This window comes from Mastigoproctus giganteus, chromosome 10 (genome assembly GCF_048544385.1).
Source record: "Mastigoproctus giganteus isolate SK-2022 chromosome 10, ASM4854438v1, whole genome shotgun sequence".
In the NCBI taxonomy this organism is placed as follows: domain Eukaryota; kingdom Metazoa; phylum Arthropoda; class Arachnida; order Uropygi; family Thelyphonidae; genus Mastigoproctus; species Mastigoproctus giganteus.
The window spans coordinates 107580208-107602666 of NC_143584.1; the positions used below are offsets into that span (position 1 = coordinate 107580208).

The 22459-nt window shown below is 37.9% G+C and overlaps 1 protein-coding gene across 2 annotated transcripts in view; it reads left to right on the top strand.

Annotated features, from left to right (window-relative positions):
• The window catches only part of Tti1 (Telo2 interacting protein 1), a 600292-nt gene that overhangs the window by 439991 nt on the left and 137842 nt on the right, over positions 1-22459 (top strand). For both annotated transcript variants that reach the window (XR_016547507.1, XM_090382195.1), the window contains exon 15: positions 2397-2562. Coding sequence is in view for 1 of the 2 variants with exons in the window: in XM_090382195.1 (XP_090238321.1) it covers positions 2397-2562 (166 nt within the window). In the remaining variant the exon portion in view is untranslated. The remainder of the gene's footprint in view (positions 1-2396; positions 2563-22459) is intronic.

Sequence of the window (22459 nt, forward strand, 5' to 3'; positions counted from 1 at the left end):
ACCACCACCCAGACAGCACTGTTTCACGGCTATTGGCCGATCATCAGTGGGTGGGCAGGTACCCTGGTATTGCAGACATGACGACCCAGTTGTGAAGTTAATCACACAATATGAGAGATGCCAAGAGGTGTAGATGTCAATGTTTAAAATAAATAAATGCACAAGGCATAATACTTTAAGAGTTTGGTATCTATATAATATCGGTGTTTAGAATCACCATAGATAACTCTTAATAAACTACCAAGTAGTTGTTGTAGGCATCGTTTGCTCTTTCTCATATTGTGCTCTGCCTTCACGACGAGTTGCCATGATATTGCACTACTTCGAATAAGTAACTCTTCACTAAAAGAGAAGACTATTGTTACTTATTCTCAGTTGAGTACCACCACCCAGACAGCACTGTTTCACGGCTATTGGCCGATCATCAGTGGGTGGGCAGGTACCCTGGTATTGGGAAAGAGCAAACGATGCCTACAACAACTACTTGGTAGTTTATTAAGAGTTATCTATGGTGATTCTAAACACCGATATTATATAGATACCAAACTCTTAAAGTATTATGCCTTGTGCATTTATTTATTTTAAACATTGACATCTACACCTCTTGGCATCTCTCATATTGTGTGATTAACTTCACAACTGGGTTGTCATGTCTGCAATACCAGGGTACCTGCCCACCCACTGATGATCGGCCAATAGCCGTGAAACAGTGCTGTCTGGGTGGTGGTACTCAACTGAGAATAAGTAACAATAGTCTTCTCTTTTAGTGAAGAGTTACTTATTCGAAGTAGTGCAATATCATGGCAACTCGTCGTGAAGGCAGAGCACAATATGAGAAAGAGCAAACGATGCCTACAACAACTACTTGGTAGTTTATTAAGAGTTATCTATGGTGATTCTAAACACCGATATTATATAGATACCAAACTCTTAAAGTATTATGCCTTGTGCATTTATTTATTTTAAACAAAAATATATATATACACACAATCAGTGATCACTGAATTGTGACCACCTTATTTGTAATGTACTGTGCCCGCATAGCTTTGAGTGTAAAAAGCCGAACAACTTCCTGTGCTAGAGTAGTGATAATTTGCATCTGGGCATGCAAGTCAAAGTGATAAAGTAGCAGTTGTGGAACATGGTGAAGATATCATGGAGTTTCAAAAGGGCATGATTGTGTGAACTCATGCATCGGGTGCTTCCATATCTGAAACAGCATGTCTTTTTGGTTACGCACGGCCCACTGGTTAAGGGTAAAGAATTGTGTTAAAGAGGTCAGACCACCTCCAACCAACAGAACTATAATGGATTACACAGAGTTGATGTTCATGGTGAGAGAAAGGTGCAGTGCATTGTACAGGTTCAGTGGCAGGTCATTGTGCAACAGTTGACATTGCAATACAACATGGGGAATGCAAGAACAGTATCCGAAATGACAGTGCACTGCACACTCAGTCATATCAGGTTCCGCAGCAGGTGACTCAAGGGACATCCTCTCCTTGCTGCTGATTATCATCGACAACAAATGCTGTGGTGTCAACTACACACATGTTGGACACTGGAGGACTGAAAGTAATTGTGCTGGTCTGATGAATCCGAATACCCCCAGTGCAACACACTGATGGATGCCTTTGTGTCTGGCACAAGCAACACGAGTCCATGGACCCATTATCCAAGCAGATGATGGTGGTTGCTTTAATAAGGGGCATGTTTTGTTGGCAAAAACTAGGCCCCCCCTTGGTGCATGTGGATGGTCATTTCACTCATGAGGTCAACCAACAGCTCTTAGAAGACAATGTGCACCATGTCATGTTGCATTTTTTCCTGAACAGAAATAGGATCTTTCAAGATGATGATACCCCCCCCCTTGGTGCATGTGGATGGTCATTTCACTCATGAGGTCAACCAACAGCTCTTAGAAGACAATGTGCACCATGTCATGTTGCATTTTTTCCTGAACAGAAATAGGATCTTCCAAGATGATGATACACCATGTCATTGTGCTTGCACTGTGCATGGGTGGTTTATGGACCACATTAAAGATCCTGATTGGTCTCCAAATTCTCCTGGCCTCAGTCCGATTGAACATCTGTGGGATGTTTTGGAATGGAAAGTGAGGTGTACGGACATGCATCCATCATCTATTCTGACACTATGGAAAGCCTTTCGGACAGCATGGCTGCAGATCCCAATAGATGGCTTCAAACATCTAGTGGAGTCAATGCCTAGGCAAATAGTGGCTGTTATCAGAGCAAAAGGTGGCCGCACACTGTATTAGATAGGTGATCATAATTCAGTGATCACTGAGTGTATGTGTTATGTTATAAACATATCAGACACGATTATGTTACTAATTTACTAAAAATATTTGATTGTTTTGTTTTCTCTCATAGGTCTGTTTCCACACTGATATCACAGAATGCTGACTATATTATAAACAGTTTATCTCTTCAGCTTCACCACTATGATTATAATCCTGATGCAGCAACAGTACTATTGGTGATATTACGGTATTCTGATGAGAATATTTTTCATCTTATCAATGAGCCTATCATGAAGGTGATTTCCTTATTTATAACATTTTTCCTATTGAAATTAATATGTGTCTCCTGTTTTTCAAAAGTATCTTTTATAAATGCAATATGTTCATAATTATATTGTGATGTATTACTTGATATATCATCCCTCTGAATGACTCACTAATCATTTGCACTTGCTGGTATTGGTGAGTTCAGAACAAGTTCAGTTCAGGAATTCTAGGGGAAATAATTAGAAAAAAAAATCAATCACTTTATAAGCTAATAGATGCTTCGAGAATGAAAGAATGAGATAAAATGAAATTATCCCTACTTCTAATAACATATAAAAAAAATAGTGCATGCTACATGCAGTGTTTTTTAATCTTAATGACAGAAGAGATCAGTGTAATAAATTAACACTGTACTGTATTTGTACTGCTTGAATTGGGTCCTCCTGTTTAAGCCTAAAAATTCTTTCTGGGACTACTCATCTGCAGCCTATGCATAAATTTAATGCAGTGTCAAATAAATTGCAACTGAGCAGTCATTGACCTGTAAATTGCATCCTTGGGTCTCTTGGCTGGTATTATTCATACCCAACTATAAGAGAGAGAATTTGACACAGTGGTTGCAGCTATCTCAGTGTGGCCCCGCTGTATAGAGCAAGTACTTCAAGTTTCTACTTGCCCTAACTGAAACTTCAATAAAAAAAATAACTGCCTATACCTAAAATCATCTAGCTGTATATCTGGGTTGGAGAAAAAGAACCACTGGAATCCTTTCAGTTCATTCCGAACTGTGTATGCATCACACACAGGATATGCTTCTGCAATAGATCATTCCAAACTACTTGCTCTGTCTTCCTCTGTGTTTCATCCATGAAAAGAGCTGTAATGAGTCATGTTTTGGAAGTGGTTCCAAGTTCCAGTTTGTTTTGTGGTTAACACTAACCTTATAGTAATTACATAGCCACTAATCTGTAAATATTTTAAAAACTACTAAAGTATGAAGGAGCTTGTTTCTGCATGGGTAATGCACACACATCATTTATAGTAGTAGAAATGATGTTGTTGTTGTTGTTGTGGGGGTTTTATGACACATAAGCTACTGTGGCTATAATGTGCTTATTCGTTTATATTAAAGGAAAAGAGAAAGAATTGTACTGTCTGAAATGTCCTTAATCAGAAAAGATTAAAAGTTCTAGTTTGCTTCAGAAAACAGAAAAATTCAGATATATTGGCCTTGTTACCAATCAAATTCTCTAGGGTTATTGGTTGTTGAAGGATAACCAGTGATTGTAGGGTTGAAATTCTGTCTTATTTATAATAGGGACAGTCAATGAGAATGTGGTTAACAGTCATATTTATATAGCAATGTGGACACTGTGGTGGAACATCTCCTATGAGTAAATGAAGGTGTGTCAGGTAAGTATGACCTATTCTTGCTCTTGAAAGAATTACTTCTTCTCGTCTTGATTTTCAGAACCTATTTAATCTGAAAGAGTTTATTGTTCGTTTGGGAATGCCATAGTGCTGTCCATTCTGATAGACATGCAGCATGAATCATTAGTGCATAGTCTGAGGCTGGAACAGGGATTTTGGTTAAATCTAAGCTGGTTGGATTTTTTGCAGCTTTATCAGCCAGTTCATTGCCTAAAATAATAATATCAGAATGTGCTGGTATCCAGCAGAAGGTGACCAGTTGGGGGTGTTCTTTAATCTTTAGTAATAAGTTTCTAATTTCATTTATAAAAGGGTGAAATTTACCTGAGGAATTACATAATGCCTTGATTGAGCTGAGGGAATCAGTGAAAATTACTGATTTTAAAGAGCAGTCAGGAGAGAGATTTTTTAAAGCTAGTTTAATTGTGAATAATTCAGCTGAAAAGATACTGAATTCAGAAGGAAGGGCTGCTGATACAATTGTATTCGGAAACACTGAAGCTGCTCCAACTTTTGAATTGGATTTAGAGCCATCTGTGTATATTGGTAAAAAATCAATATATTTTTGAGTGTGAACAGCATGAACTTGTCTGATATTTGATGATTGAAAAATATTCTTTCCCCACTGACAGAGGTGTCACAGGTCGGTATAGGAGGTGGAACCATGGTGGTTGAGTACAAGTTGCTACCTGTTGTACGGAATGGATGGAAACATTCCAAACCTGCAGTAGTTAAAGAAGGCGATGACCAGCTGGTTTTACTATGCTAGGTTTATTTCTGTACAGATTTTTTAATGGTGGATTGAAAAGATATGCTGAATGGGATGCGAGGCACAACCTTGTATCTTGACAGAATACTTCAGCAATAGCAATTTCCTACGTAAAGATAATGGCGGCTTGTGAGCATCAATGTAAAGGCTATGTGCTGGCGATATTCTGAATGCACCAAGTGTAATCCTCAGTGCACTGTGTTGAACTGGATCAAGCCAGCGTAATGTGCTCTTTCTGGCAGAGTCATAAATGGGAGCTCCTTAATCAAGACGGGATCTGATTAATGCCCTGTATAATCGAAGAAGGGAGGTACAATCTGCACCCCACGTTTGTGCAGATAAAGCTCTGAGTATGTTTATCTTTTCTAAGCAGACAGTACGTACTTTTTTAATGTGCTCTAAGAAATTTAGCTTGTTGTCCATGATTAAACCTAGAAATCTAATGTTACTAGTGACTGGGATGGAGATATTAGAGATGTGAAGTTCAGGATCCAGTTGAAATTTGCGTTGTCTACAAAAATGGATAGCAACTGTTTTCTGCTGCGAAAGCCTATAGCCGTTAAGGCTGGCCCATTGCTGTATTTTATTTAATGATATCTGAAGCTGTCGTTCAATAGATCTCATATTTTGGGAATGACAGGAGATGGAAAGGTCATCTGCATAAAGGTAAGTTTCTACGGTATTTGGAAGTTGTTTGGTGATAGAATCTATTCTTAGGGCAAAAAGAGTGGCACTCAGTACTGATCCCTGTGGAACATCTTCCTGAATGAAAGTTGCAGAGAGGGCATGTTGGTATTGAACTTGAAACGATCTAGTGTGTAGAAAATGCTTCACAAATATAGGTTGCCCTATATTTGTGAAGCAAAAAAAAAATAAGGTTGCCCCGCAGACCAAGAGAGTAGAGATCTCTTGGTATGCCATGCTGCCAGGTGGTATCAGAAGCCATCTCTATATGTACGTTGTTGTTTTGGTTTTTAGGAGCATTAGCAACTAAGGCCATATTGCTCCAGGATATGCGGTGGTCATTCCCTGACCTTTCCGCATCTTCCGTATTTGGTGGTGGCGGGCTCGAAGCATGTGATACGCACTACTGCTCCTTCCCACCTGGCCTATATGTATGGAAACCATTACTAGATGTTCATGCTTAACAAAGGCATTATGAATGGCAAATTCAGCCTTAACCATAAGGTCCAAGCATGACCTGTTTTGACGAAAGCCATACTGACTATTGCTCATTAACTGTTCTGACTCAGTGATCCAGATGAGTCTACAGTGGACAATTTTTTTCTAGAATTTTGTTGAGGCAGCTAGAGAGGGATATTGGTCTATAGCTATGGGGATTGGTTGGATCTTTTCCAGGTTTTAGGAATGCCAAAACAGTAGAACGATGCCAAGAAGTTGGGTAGACATTTTCTAGAAAAATACGATTGTAAAAGAGCAGAAGGAGATGCAAAGCTTTGTCATCAAGATGTAGCATGACGTAATAGATTCCATCTGGTCCGGCAGCATCATTGTGGGCTGTTCCGATAGCATGCAAGAGTTCGGAATATTGTAGGCATTTGTTATACGGCAGAAGGAGGGTAGTTTGGAAGTTAATAGAGTGCTGTTCTGCAGTGTTTTGAATTCTCTGGAACGGTGGAGTATAAGCTGCTGCCGCTTATACTCCACCGTTCCCATTACAGGACAGAATTGGTGAAGGTACAGTAGGAAACTTACCAGAAAGCTGTCTAATTTTTTTTCCATATTATTTTGATGTCAGTGTTTTTGTTAATGCTTGGTGAAAAACGGATCCAGGATTCTTTCTTGGCTTGCCTTTGTATGAAATGTGCTTTTGCCATTAACTTCTTATAATTTATTAGATTGGGTGTTGTTGGATATTGCCGAAACAAATTCCAGGCTTTATTTTTTGCTTTTTTTTTTTTTTTGGCTTTTGTGCATTGCTCATCCACCAATAATTATAATGCTTACGAACCAAGGGATTTGATAGCCACATTTAGATGTGACCTGATGTATTCTGTCACATCATCGATAGGCTGGAGATGGATTTTTTCCTCATCAAAAGATATTGATGACTGGAATTTTGCCCAGTTTGCTCGGGCAAATTTCCATTTTCTGCAGGGTTGGGCTGGAGGAGCCTGTGCTATTAATAGGTTGCATACGATTGGGAAGTGATCACAACCCATTGGATTATTTAAAACATATGACTCTACGGTCGGGACAGTAATGGAGAACAAATGGAGAGATCTATGGCTGAAGTATTCAATTTGGGAGCAGAACGCGAGTGTGTGTGCCAGTATTGAGTATGGTGAGGTTTACTTCCTCTATTAGGCTGTCAATGAATCGACCTTGTCTATCTAATTTAGGATTACCCCATAAGGGGTGGTGCCCATTGAAGTCCCCCTAACATACAGAGGTGGAGGTATCTGTATAAGGAGATCTTCAAGATCTTTTAAACAGTAGGTACGGTTTGACTGTAAGTAGATCGATACTAATGTTATTTCAATATTGGGTGTTATACGCACAGCAACAGCTTCTATTTCAGTTTGAATTGGAATATGTTTAGTTGGGATCTTTGAATTTATCAGGATTGCTACACCACCATGGGCAGCATTTGTTGTATTACGATCCCTTCAATAAAGCAATAGTTCTTCATCGAAGGAGAAATTTGCAAAGTTAAGTAAGTTTCCTGAAGACAAAGGGCAACTGGAGAAAATCAATTAATTAGATCTTGGATATCGTCTGTATTGCAACGAAAGCCTCTGCAGTTCCATTGTAAAATACAAGGCATTATTTGTGTTTAGTTGATGGAGCTGATTCTGACTGCTTTTTGAAAGTGACTGGTTTATGGCGTTCCAATTTCCATTTGTCTTTTTTTTGGAAGACTGGCCGACCAGTGTCCATTTCTTCTTCTTCGGCATGGATTTCTAAAATAGGATCTTCCTGTATAGATGTGCCATCTGTGTCCATGGTTGTGTCCTGAATATTTTTCGCAGTATTTGTGTTTGTAATACAAGATGTGGTAGCAATCACTGGTGGAGGAGTTACCGCTGGTATTGTCAGAGGTGTATTATTTGCTTGGTCTGTGGTCTTGGATTGTTGCTTGCATACAGTTGGCATCTCAGAGAGGACATTTCTTACCTAATCAGAAATTGATTTATTAGTAGGGACTGTGACATCAGTTTGAACGGAGACTGCTTGATATTTTTTTACAGCACTTGCATAGATAATATTCTGGTTTATAGTTGGTGCAACTAGTTTTCTTGCTTCTTGGTAACTAACTTTGTTTTCAACCTTGTATTTTACTATTTTTTTCTCTGTTTTCCACTTTTCACATGTCTTGGAATATGCAGGATGGTCACCTTTGTTATTTGTACATGTCATTTTTGTAGCAGTACAGTCATTTTGTATATGGTCTGAGGACCCACAGTTGGGGGCAGACAGGAATTCCTCTACATACAGTTTGAGAATGCCCATACTTTTGGCATTTATAACACCTTAAAGGGTTGGGAATGTATGGGCGAATGCGACAAAATAAATAACCTGCTTTTACAGAGCAGGGTAAGTTTGGTGTATTGTGGGAGCGAAGTTAAAAAATATGTAATTAATGATATTGAAATTTCGCAAGATTATTTAATGAAAAAACTTTCGAGCCTACAGACCAGTAAGGCTCCTGGAGTTGATGGAATATACCCTATAATCTTGAGAGAGGCGGAAAGCAAGTGCATTGAACCATTGAGGCTAATTATGCGAGCATCACTAGACTCTGGGGAGATTCCCTTGGATTGGAAAAGTGCAAATGTATCTCCCATACATAAGGGTGGCTCTAAAAGTGAAGTTGGAAATTATCAACCTGTCAGTCTGACTTCAGTAGTAGGGAAAATCATGGAGGCAATGATCAAGGCTGGAATTCAGGTTCATTTGGATCGAATTGAAATTCTCAAGGATACTCAGCATGGTTTTATAAAGGGAAAATCATGTTTAACAAATCTGGTTCGCTATTTCGAAAGGGTCACTCACGAGCTGGATTTAGGGAATAATTTCGACATTGTTTATTTAGATTTCAGTAAAGCTTTTGACTCAGTCCCACATGAGCGGTTGCTTTATAAGCTGGAACAGGTTGGAATCACTGGGAAAATCCTTAGATGGATAGAAGGATGGCTTCAGGGCAGGAGGCAGAGGGTTGTGATAAATGGCTATTCCTCAGATTGGGTTGATGAAAGAAGTGGGGTTCCCCAAGGATCAGTATTAGGACCACTGTTGTTTTTAAGTTTCATAAACGACATTGATGAAGGGATAGAGGGTGTGATGTCTAAATTTGCAGATGATGTTAAAATTGGTAGAGTAGTTAATGATCACTGTCAAGCTGAGCTTCTTCAGAGAGACCTCAGGAATGGTCAGAAAAATGGCAGCTGTGCTTTAATCCAACAAAGTGTAAGGTATTACACCTGGGAAACAGTAATCCCAAAAAAACGTATTCACTTGGTGGAGTTCAACTAAACCCAGTACTGGAGGAAAGGGACTTGGGTGTTACGATACGGTCAGACATGAAATTCTCTGAGCATTATAAACAGGTTGCAAGGAAGGCCCATGGTGTCCTATCGATGATCTATCGAACTTTTGCAAGTAGAGATAGGGATGTGATAATCCCATTATATAAGGCTTATGTTAGACCACACTTGGAACACTGTTCAAGTATGGAGACCGCACCTAAAGAAAGACATCGAGCTTCTTGAAAGGGTTCAAAGAAGGGTAACTCGCCTGGTGAGATCGACAAAAGGGCGTCCTTATGAAGAAAGACTTTGAATATGTGGGTTGCAGAGTTTGGAAACTAGACACCTTAGAGGAGATTTGATTGAGGTGTTTAAAGCTCTGAGAGGCATCAGTAAAATGAATGAGGAGAAAATTTTCAAGATTATAAATGATGCTAGAACTAGGGGACATAAATTCAAGTTACGGGGGGAAATGTTTAGATTGGACTGCAGGAGGTTTTATTTTAGCCAGTGAGTTATAAATTACTGGAATAAGTTGCCTTCTTGGGTGGTAGAGGCCGACAGTTTGGGGAAATTCAAAGGTCATCTGGATAGTACTTTTGGGTAAGAGAAGCGCATAGGATGATAGGTGTAATTTTTTTTTTTTATTAATTATTATTATTATTTAGTTTATTTTATTTTATTTTATTATTTTTTTTTATCATTGTTTTGTTCGTTTTTTTTTTTTTTTTTGGCTGGTGCAGCATAAGCCATAGGCTTTCTTGCACCGTGCGGCCATTACTAATACTAATACTATTGAAGGTGAGAATAATATTTCTTGTAGATGTCAGTTGATTATCTTTTTTAATCATTATTCTTTTCGCTTCAATTACGTTCTGTCCCTGCAGTTCTTGGGTTATTTCTTCCTTGGTGACATTTAATAAATCCCAAATCGATATGACACCCTTTGATGAATTTAGAGTTGCATGTGGAGATATTTTTACAGGTATTCCAGCAAAGCTTGTTAGTTGTAGAAGCTTTTCAGAATGTCTTTGATTCATGGTTTCTATAAGTTAGCCTCCTAATTGCAGTCTCTTCACTGTCTTGGGCGATCCTGCTATACCCTCCAGATGTTTCTGTATAACAAAGGGAGACAATTTACTCATAGGATGGTTACTGAGAGAGTGAAAGATTAAGAAAGATGGGAGAGTTGCTCCATCCGAATAGTCTTCTATCTCCTTAGGTTGTTGTTATTCATGTCAATATGTCTGTATTTGCCATTTTTGCTCCTTTTTTGCCAAGGTTTCCGGCCCCACCACGGGAAGGCAGGAGCAGTGTCGCAAGCAGTCCAAGGGATTATAAACTAGGTATTTCAGAAACTGCTGGGAGTCGTTGCGGTACAAAGAAACACATGGGTTGTTTTAGGGTAGCTAAGAATAGGAACAGGTGCATGTATACTTGTGTGTACACTAATGCTAGGAGTTTGGTAAATAAATTTGATGAATTTGAGGTATTGCTCAAAACATCAAAGGCAGATATTGTTGGGATATCAGAGACGTGGTGTCACACATATAAGGAATGCAGAACTGGAATTTGAGGAGTACAATGTGTACAGAAAGGATAGACAGGATAGGAAGAAAGGAGGGGTTATGCTATTAGTTAAGAAACACATAAAATCCAAGGAAGTGAAGCCAGTCGATATTGCTGGACAGTGCAGTGTCGAGTCAGTTTGGTGTGACATAAGCATTGGGAAATCAAAATTGAGAGTAGGAGTGTGCTATAGACATAATGACTCTGATGATCATAATAAGAAACTTTACAGGGAAATAGAGTGGGCCAGTAAATCAGAGAGTCTTATAATGGGGGATTTCAATTTCCCAGATATTGACTGGAATTTGTGGCTTGGTCACTCACACACTAGCAAGGCTTTTGTGGATTTATTGGATGATTGTTTTCTACATAAGCATGTTCAGGAGGCAACTAGAGGGAGTAATACTCAAAGAAGTAACTACCATCAGGGGTAAAGGGAAGGGTTTTTGCTTTCGTAAAGGCAACTACCACAGTCTGAGACAGTATTTAAATTCTATACAGTGGGACCAACTGATGGTGTTACCAACAGCAAATTTAAAATGGGAAGCATTCAAAGAACTTATCTTGGAAGCTACTAGGCTTTACATACCAACTAAGAAATATTGTTCAAGGTTTAGGCCTAAATGGATGTCAGATGAACTAATGAGACATGCCAGAGAATAAAAATGCATGGGATACATATAAATTAATGGGTGACATGGAAGCCTATGATAGATATAAGGTCTGTAACCAAGTCACAAAGGAGATTAGGCAGGCAAAGGCAGATTATGAAAAATCCTTGGCAAAGGATGCAAAGAAAAACAGAAAAGAGTTCTTTAGCTATGTAAACTCTAGAAGGAAAGGGATGAATCAGATTGGTCCACTGGATATTAATGGTTGAGGATCCTACTCAGGTGGCTAACAAACTAAACGAGTATTTTGCATCTACATTCACACATGAGGAGTTATTCAGGAAGGGGAATGCCAGAGGTGAAGTAAACTCTGGCAGTGAGCTAGATAATTTTGTAATAACTGAGACGAGTTGAAATTGTTGAGGATAAACCTAAAAAAGGCACCCGGGGTGGATGGGATCTATCCAATTATATTAAAGGAGGCAGCAAAGGAAGTAAGCAAACCCTTAGCCATAATTATAAGATTTTCTTTGGACTCAGGGGGAGGTACCCATAGACTTTAGATGTGCAAATGTGACCCCAATTCACAAAGGAGGATCAAAGGCTGACACAAGTAGTTATAGACCTGTGAGTTTAACTTCTGTTCCATGAAAATTAATGGAGGCACTGGTTAAAGAAGCACTGCAGGATTATCTAGACAAGACTTCAGTTATAGCTCGGACACAGCATGGTTTTGTTAAGGGAAAGTCTTGCCTGACCAGTTTGATTGTTGTTGTTATTTGGTTTTTAGGAGCATTAGCAACTAAGGCCATATTGCTCCGGTGCGGTGGTCAATCCCTGACCTTTCCGCATGCTCTGTATTTGGTGGTGACAGGCTCGAACCCCGGTCTAATCAAGAAGCGTGTGCTACGCACTGCTGCTCCTTCCCACCTGGCTACGGAGGCGCCCAGTTTGATTGGATGCTATGATACAGTCACAAAAGAACTGGATGCAGGGAATAACTTTGATATTATATATTTGGATCTTAGAAAGGCTTTTGTTACTGTTGCACATGGAAGACTGCTGCATAGATTGGAGCAGTATGACATTGGAGGCAAATTGCTGCTATAGATAAAGGGATGGTTGAGTGGCAGAAGACAGAGAGTGGTAATCAATGTACACTGCTCATCGTGGACTAATGTTATTAGTGGAGTCCCTCAGGGTTCAGTGTTGGATCCATTGTTGTTTTCTGTATTTATAAATGATATTGATGATGGTATATCAAGCTTAATGTCCAATGTTTGCAGACGACACAAAGGTTGGCAGGTTTGTCAAGGACACTACTGACACTATGCTGCTGCAACAGGATCTGGAAAGGTTGAGCAGATGGGCTGAGAGATGGCAAATGAATTGACAAATGTAAAGTACTACATATTCGAAACAGCAACCCCAGAGCAACGTATCAACTCTGTGGTACTACACTGACAGTGGTAGAGAATGAAAGGGACCTGGGGGTGGTTGTGCAGGCAGATCTCTGAGCAGTGCAGACGGGCTGCAAGTGTAGCTCATGGTGTATTGTCAATGATATATAGGAATTTTTCTAGCAGGGATAAGGAGGTGATTATTCCCTTGTATAAGGCAATGGTCATGCCACACCTAGAGTATTGTATACAGGTCTGGAGGCCTCATTTCAAGAAACATGTAGAGCTGCTGGAATGAGTACATAGAAGGGCAACAAGATTAGTGAATGGAACAAAGGGGTGCTCTTACGAGGAAAGGCTTAAGGTTTGCAAATTAGTGTCTGGAGACTAGGCACTGTCGAGGTAATCTGATAGAGGTATATAAAGCCTTGAATGGTTTGAGTATGCTCAATGCTGATGGGATTCTTCCTCTTGCTCAGAATAAGGACCCGAGAGGGCACAAATTCAAATTGTGCAAAGACAGATGTAGGATAGATGTGCGGAAATTTGCCTTTAGCCAGCGGGTAGTTGGTTGGTGGAACAGACTTCCATCCCTTGTTGTGGAAGCTGATAGCCTGAATAAATTTAAGGCTGGGCTGGACAGGTATTTCGAACGAACGGAGGGATTCGGGAGGTGAAACGGGATAGTTTTCTCTTTTTTTTTTTTTTTTTTTGGCTGATGCTGCATAAGCTTTCTTTCTTGCATCATATGCCTCTGGTAATGCTAATGAAAGGTTAGTTGTTAGTAAAGAATATAATATATATAACAAAAAGAAAGGTGAATTTCCTTTCTCTGTCCTAACTTGATACTTTACAAGTGTAGAACTTATTTATGATAAATAAACTGCTGATAGAAAACGATATAACTTAAAAAGAACTTTTATCTCTCCGAAAGATCACTGTTTGATTTATACTAGATATGCTTGACCTCGAATTCGCTTGGCACCCGGGGCCTAGAAATGATGTGTGTGCATTACCCATGCATAAACAAACTCCTTCATACTCTTAGGCATTTAGCCAAGAAATATCTTTTAGACTACTAAAGTAATTCAAAGTAAAATACTTTAATTTTTTTTTTTTTCTTTGCCTCCCCCCAACCTTTTTTTAGCACACTTGTTAACCTTTGACCTTGGAATAGCACAGCTGAAAAAGTTGAGTATATCTCTGGTTAGAAGATTTCTGCCTTTAGGAGATATCTATAGATGTTAAAGATTTTCATTCTCACATTTGACTTGCCAAAACTCCCAAGACAATGAGCAAGTATATGTCAGCTCTCTATTTCTCCTGTATATACCAGATACCATTTCTCCTTGAAAAATATACCAGATCCACTTGGATCTTATAAATTTTAATGTTTTGCACTTGAATTTATAACTGGCACACATCATACAGGAGCACCAACATGCCCGAAATGCATGACTATAGGTACAAAAATTGTGAAACAGATGACTGCATAGCCAGTGTCTTGTGCTGCCCTGTTTGCAAAAGAAATCTTCCAACCTACTCTAAACATTGGGATAAATGGGAACCAGGAAAAAAGTTATACAGAAATATAAAACTGAGACAAATACAACCTAACAAATAGCAAAACAAATAATACCACTACTACCATAAATAAACTGGTGTAAGTACAGTCTTGAAAAAAGTATAATTCTGTAGAAACACAAACTGACTTTCCATTTCCCCAAACAAGTGTTTCTTGCCACAAGCTAAATCACTACTGAACAAAGCATCAACATTGCTAGACTATAGTAGTGATAAGAATTGGTCTATGAGGACAAACCGACCAAAGAAATAGACATGGGAAAACAAGCAGCAACAGAAGTTTACATTCTGGAAATATCTTTTATTAAAGAAATGGACATTGGCAAGCCCATCTTCCCAAAAAACACAGATCAGAGGCAGATAAGAATAAAGCACATTCCTTTGTAGATAATCTCTTTGTCTCCAAGAATATCTAGTGCTTTGACACCTTAGATTTCCTTTGACATCACCCTTGAGGCAATGGTGATATATATAGAAATAAGAGAACAGTTTGCACTATGCTCTCTGTATCTTTCACCCAAAACAGATATGTTGTTTTTAGAGACTTGCAAATCTAGTAGCTCACCTACCAACTCTTTTTGCATACCAGCTAGCAAAAATGGACATAACCCTTGGGGAGCTGGGCTAAAACCAATACGTGAGGTCCACTTATTAAACAAATGTGAGAACATCACTCACTCCTTACTTAAAACATTTAATTTCTCTTCCTATAACCATAGAAACATATCTTACAACCTCATTCTTGCCTACATGATCATGAGGCACAACAATCCATGCAGAAGTCATATCCCAATAACAGGCACACTTAACAGAAATGCTTCCCTGGTGCACTAGTGGAACTCCTTATGGAAACTAAAAGAAGTGAAAATTCCACAAACAAAATGGTTGTCTTCAGTCCACAAGTTATTGAAGAAATGTCAGTTGGAGAAACACCCCAAATACATGTAACTGAGGTAATTAGCCAAGAAGCAACAAAGCTCTGTGCGGAAATCTACATCATTGCCAACAATCGCCATGTCCATATACAATTGCCTGAAAAAAAGCAGGAGTTGTGGCATCTGCAGGAAAGGTTCTGTTCATCTCTTTTTTTAGCATTCAAGGAATCGTTTATCAGCATGTTGTACCATGTCATACCTGTTACAGGACCTTATTGCAGGACTGCTGCACACTTTTCAGGATTATGTTCATTGCAAACGACCACAATTGCACGCAGGTGGGGGGATGCTGTGCCACGAAAATGCAGGACCTCACATTGCTCATATTGTCGTCGAGTGCTTAGTCAGCATTAATGTGAAATGTGTTCCCCATCTGCCCTACATCCCTGTCCTTGCACCTTGCTTTTTTTTTTTTTTTTTTTTTTCTTTTCATTTCCAAAGTTAAAGGAGCTACACAGAAATGTTTCCAGTGGTCAGAAACAGTTCTGAAGACATTGGAGGCAATTATCAAGTGCACGTCAATTTTGAAGAATGGCAATAACATTACAGTAACAGCACTCTTCATTCTCAGCTTGTATGGTGGAAACACAGTTGAGACTGTTATGAGACTGTTTGTTTATAATGAAATTTATTTTTTTTAATTCTCACACTTAGTAGAAAACAATGAGTTGCACCACCAGAAAATCAGTTTGTAACATAGCCAGTAAATATTTACATTACATAGTGGAACTTTTCTGCATAGCAGGTTGGGTTTTCTAGTAATAATAAAAAAAAAAACTATCCCCATATTTCTGATATATAGATCCATAAGTCATTGCAGTGCTGCACTACAAACAAAAAATTGAACAAACTAAAGTCACAAGAATGGGCACATTATGATGAGCAGCAATGTCATTGTGTCAAATATAGCATAACAATACTGTGTAGTGTGTGGGAAAAATATGCATGAAAGAGATGTAACATTTCAAAGTGAACATAATACTGTCATATCAGCTAAGTATTTTTTGCATTGTTTTTCATGCAACATAAGTTTCCTCTGAGCTGTGTAAGTCATGCATGTGCATTGTTTAGAGATATGTTTCTGGATTAGGAAGTAGCCAAAAAGGGTATGTGTGTGTGGGGGGGGTGGAATATATATATACATTTATATATACACAGGTAGCCCTCGTTTTGCGCTGGTCTGATTTGCGCCAATTCACAATACTGCTGATCACTAACCACAATGCCATTTTTATTTATTTATTTTTGCAATTTTTTTATAAATTAAAAGTTTAAAATCGTTAAACGAAATTTATCAGCATCATACTGTGCTATGTATTGTGCACTGTTCACGTAATTTAGAACAATCTGAGCCAATCAGCAATTAGTGCATTCGTATCAGAGACCTGAAAGGTTCCCGCCCCAAAAGTAACCACTCGTGGATGCAGGTAGTGAAGGTCCATCAGTGAAGCATTTGGTTGGTTGTTGTTTACGCTATTTATAAGTGTTGGAAATTTATTACGCTATTCTATTATATTCAAAAATAACATTTTTTTATTAATTGTGTGTTGATAAATTAAATAATAATAGTGATAGCCATGTGCAGTTTTTTCCAATCATGTTATAAAGTTTTTAATTTAATAGAATAAAGACATGCCATGTCCTGGTAAAAGCAGTTAATTGAATCCTAGTGCAATATTCGGAGGATAGAATCTAATGAAACCTGCCCTGATGTGTGTAGGGGTATGAATATGCCTCCATCGACTGAAATTACTACAACTATGAAGAATGCTAATAAAATAAAACAATCAATGCAAAGTGGTAGGTAAAATTTTTGATGCCCGGAACCTAACCCTGTGATTTCCGATTGACTCCATTATATAAAGGGTTCCATTTGCGCCTGTCCCCCCAAGAACCTAACCCTGACTTAAATCGAGGGCTACGTGTATATAGTAGTAATATTAAACTGTTAAGAGGCAAAATAAGCAGAAAAAGGAAAATAACAAAAGTTATTATGTCTAATGCTCCAAAACGCACTGCGCAGCAGTAAAGGAAGCAAAAGGATATAAGTAATGTGTGGTTTGTAACATAAATAAAGTGTCTGTGAAAATGGAAATGACAAATATACAAAGTGCCTGAACCAAGAGAAGTTTAAGGGATAGTAGAAACTAGAAGTGAAGTAGTGGAAATTAAAAGTGGTGAAAAAGTGAAAGAATTTGAAAAATCTAGTACAAAAATGAACTGGGACTGAGGAAGCAAACAATACAAAAATAATTTTGTACAAATAAATAAAAAATAATAAATAACAAATAAATAAATAACACTGTATTCAGATATGGGAGGGCAATTTTAGCAAGAGGTTGAACCAAGGATGGCAAATATGCAAAAACTGAATACAGTAAATGAAAAGATGATACATAGTCAGGAATTTCATCAGGGGACTACTCCTGACCATATATCAGGAACTGCTTTTCCAAACTTGCCTATAGTATTAGAAAGAGGGTGAGAGCAAATCATCATCAGCTATTTTCAATCCACTGCAGGATGAAGGCCTCTCCAGCAACTTTCCAGTTCCTTCTGTTTTGAGCACTGGCCATCCATTTACTACCCAAAAACTCATGAATTTCATCTATCCATCTCCGACTTTGTCTTCCAGGTTTTCTTCTAGCTCCTCTTGGATACCATTCTGTTATTTTCTTAGTCCATCTGTCATCATGTCTTTGAGCTATGTGTCCTGCCCAAGACCATTTTAGTTCTTTAGTTTTGATAAGAATGTCCTTTACTTGAGTTTGCTGCCTAATCCATGTGTTTCTCTTCTTATCTAACAGTCTGATTCTCAATATAATTCATTCCCATTCTTCGCTGTGTAGTTCTCAGCTTCTCTTCCATTCTTTTGGTGAGTGCCCAAGTTTCACTTCCATAAGTCATGGTGGGGAGTATACATTGATTCATTATTTTACGTTTCAGACAAACTGGGATATTGCTCTTCAGTATATGACTATATTTCCTGAATGCTATCCATCCAAAATTTATTCTTCTCTTGACTTCCAGACATTTATCATTATTACAGCTAATAACTTGTCCCAGATAAGTATATGACTTCATCATTACTTTTGTTTTAGCCATATTCATCTTTAGTCCAAAATCCTTACTAACTGTGCATAACTGATAAGATTTTCCTCTAATTCTTTGGGATCGTGGCTTATAACCACAATGTCATCTGCAAATCGTAAATGGTTTAGGTACTCTCCGTTCACATTGACTCCTTTCTGTGACCAGTCTAATCCTCTGAAAGCTTCCTCAAGGGCAGCAGTAAACAGCTTCGGAGATATTGTCTCCCCTTGTCGAACTCCTTTCTCGATTTTAAATTTGCTACTGTCTTTGTCTAGTCTAATAAAGGAGGTAGCACTCTCATATATTTTCTTCAAAATCATAATATATGGGGTACTATGCCTTGTCTTTGCAGTGCCCGAAACATTGCCTTATGCTGTATGGAGTCAAATGCCTTTTCATAATCCACAAATGCCAGGCATAATGGTGTTTTATATTCATTTGCTTTCTCCATTAGCTGTGATATTACATGAAGGTGATCCATAGTTGAGAATCCTGTCCTAAAGCCAGCTTGCTCTTTCGGTTGATTCTCATCAAGTATTCTTTCTAATCTGTTAGTAATGACCCTTGTGAACAACTTGTAGATGTGGGATAACAAGCTAATTGGTCTATAATTTCCAATTTCTGATTTATCTCCTTTCTTATGCAACAAAACTATGATTGCATTATTCCACTGCTTAGGCATCACACCTTTTCTAATGCACTTTGTGAAGAGCCTTGCCAGTTTTTGTGTTATGTCTCTTCCTCCCAATTTTAACAACTCTACAGGAACTTCATCTTCCCCCGGGGCTTTCCGATTCTTCATTTTCTTCAATGCATGTTCTACCTCATCAGGAAGAATATCAGGTATGTCGTATGTGTTGCTACTTTGCAATCCATCTTCCCCACTGCTGGTATCATTCCTTCACTCCTTGTGTAATTCTCTATAGTAGTCTTCTGCTATTTGAATTATGCTTTCTCTGCTGTTTATAAGTTTGTTTATAAGTACACCATCGCTATTCTTCAGTTTCAGTATCATTTGTCTTTCTGTATTACTGCTCATGGCTGCTGATTTAAATCCTTTGTTTTCCCTTAATGCTTGTTCTACTTTTCTTGTGTTAAATCTTCTTATGTCCTCTATGAGTCTCTTTCTAATGGCTTTGCATAACCCAGTATACTCAATTTTCTCCCTGTCAGTGTTTTTCTTGCTTTTCATTTGTCGTCTTCGGTTCATCATGACAAATGTTTCTTGACTAATTTTTTCTTCTTTGGATTTCTTTTTCCCTATAGGTTTCTTGGGCTTTATCACTTTCAGAAAGTTGTAATATTCCTCGTTGATATCTTGGTCCTGAGCAGTCTGCAGAAACTCAAACTTGTTCTTAAGTTCCAGTACATACTGCTTTTTCTCCTCTTCTCTTATCTCAGAGACCTTTGTATTATTTACTCTAGTCAGTTTTTTCCTTTCCTACATCTATATCAAGTGTACATCTTACCATTCTGTGATCACTTCCAACATTTACCTTATTCAGGACAGTAACATCATTTACAATATATCTTCTGTTAGTGAGGATGAAGTCGATTTCATTAGTAGTTAAATCCATTTGGACTCTTCCATGTCCACTTTCTGTTCACCTTTTCTTGAAAAAAGTGTTCATTACTTACAGTCCTTGAGATTCTGCAAATTCCACAAGTCTTTCACCTCTTTCATTTCTTTCACCAATTCCAAAATTTCCTATAGTTCCCCTTTCTGCACTGTTTTGTCTTTTTCCAACCTTAGCATTGAAGTCCCCCATAATAATAGTGTAGTGGGTTTTCTGCTCACATTTCTTCAACCTCTTCATCATCATGGCTCGATGTTGGTGCATAAATCATTATAACCTTTAGCTTGTATCTCTTAGAAATCTTGAGTATTAGTCTTGACACTCTTGGTGATGTACTTTTGAATTCCAAAATTTTGTTTTTAAAATCTTTATGGACCAGAAACCCAACTCCACCTTCACTCGTTTCACTGTTTCCATTGGTGTACAGCAGATTTCCACTTGATAAACTTATAAGTGATTCATTTCTTCTTCTTGTTTCAGCCAAACCAATGATATTCCAATTCACATTTTCTAATTCCTTTTCCAGCTCTAATATCCTGTTTAGGAAATTTAAATAAATAAATTTTCTGTTTATACTCCGGGACGACTAAACGTTCAGAGGAGTTCACAAGCAGCTCGTTCAACAGTCACGGGCTTGAACCCCGGTCACTCAAGGCACGTGTACTTATGCACCCGTGCACATGACCACTCGGCTACTGTCGCATAACAGACATACCTAGATAAATCTATGGAGAATGCATGGGTTAAGTATGTTACATATACACAACGGATAATATACAAAAACGTATTGTTGTATACCTACAATTTGGTTTACTTCTTCTGGGGTCAACTAGCCAAATTGAAATTAAAAAACAGTAATAAGGGGATTCTCTGTTTCTGTAATGATCAATATGCACTAACAGAGGGAAAATCAATTTTGAGGTTGTATAACGTATAATAGAATTTAGGATAATATCAAATTTAATAAACATTTTTTGAGGTTATAGCAAATAATAGAATTTTGAATTATCTAAAATATAATAGAACTTAAAAGAAATTTCAAAATTATATTATGCATAATGCACATTGATCATTGTTGACCCAACAGAGAATGAAGGATATGAAGTTTAAAATTAAAGCAAGATTAGAGCAATTTTACCATGTCCAAGCCAAAGAACCACATGTAGACTTTACTCAAAAAGGAAATGGAGTTGTGTATAGTGTATAGCCCTCATTCAGAACTGGAAAGTGCCGGCCCCTGTGTGTTGGACATGGAAAGAAGTGTATTAAAACTCTGATAATTAGCAAATTAGTTATATATTAAGTTAACATTAATTATTACTCAATTATTTAATTAAGTAATAGTCAATTAGTTATATATTAAATTGTAGGTATACAGCGATAAGTTTTGTATATTTTCCTTTGTGTTTATATGTAACATACTTCACCTACATTCTCCATAGATTTATCTGGATATGTCTCTCAATATAATTCTCTAACTATAATCTTCCCCATGAACTAATAATATGGTGTGTATATATATTATGGCACCAGAGCTTGTTGCCCATCATAGTTCTATAGCAGTTTTGTTCCATCTTTTTGCTCTATTAATCTAGCTAGTTCCTTTTTCACTCATCTCAACATCCAACGTGTGCTATAATTTCTTAATGGTACATATGAAGTTATGGCTTCCTTTAGGGCAACTTTAAGGTTATTCCATACTTTGCTTGTTTTCTTCCTACCCTCAATATCTTCCCAATTGCTAGAGGCCATTTAGTGCCTCAGAATGTCAGTCCTCTTTCTTGAGTTTAAAACTCTTGCCCTTGCCTTCATTGCTGTTAACAACCAAGACCTGACGTCATTATTCACTTAGCACTTGTCATTATTCACTTAGTTCTCACTCCTTGCTAAGGATTCCTGTATGCTGATCCCTGTGATACTCTCGTTATCACCTGTAATTATCAGGTCCGGAATATTCTAGCCTTTATTATTTTTCTAACATTCTAATATTTATAATAATTATCTACTTGATTTAAAAATTTTAAAAACTGACGCCTTGGAAGAGTGCTTTTTATTTAGATTAGTGCAATGCATTAAAGCCTGGTAAATTCAAAGTTCAAAGGACCAAAATATGCCCATTTCATTTTAAACAGGTTTGAAGTATCTGTACAAGTCAGTATTAGTGAATTAATCAAGGTTAATTTTTAGTCAGATACTTCACAGATTTTTTGTAATTTTCATTTAAAATATTAATAATCTTTCAGGTTCATTGTTGGTAGATATTCATGGCAGGCATTAGCATTAGAAGAGGCACAGGATGCAAGAAAGCAAGCTTATGCAGCATCAGCCAAAAAAAAACCCTCCCATTTCACCCCTCCATTCATTCCAAATGCCTGTCCAGCTCAGCCTTAAATTTATTTAGACTATCAACTTCCACAACAAAAGATGGAAGTCTGTTCCACCAATCAACTACCCGCTGGCTAAAGGC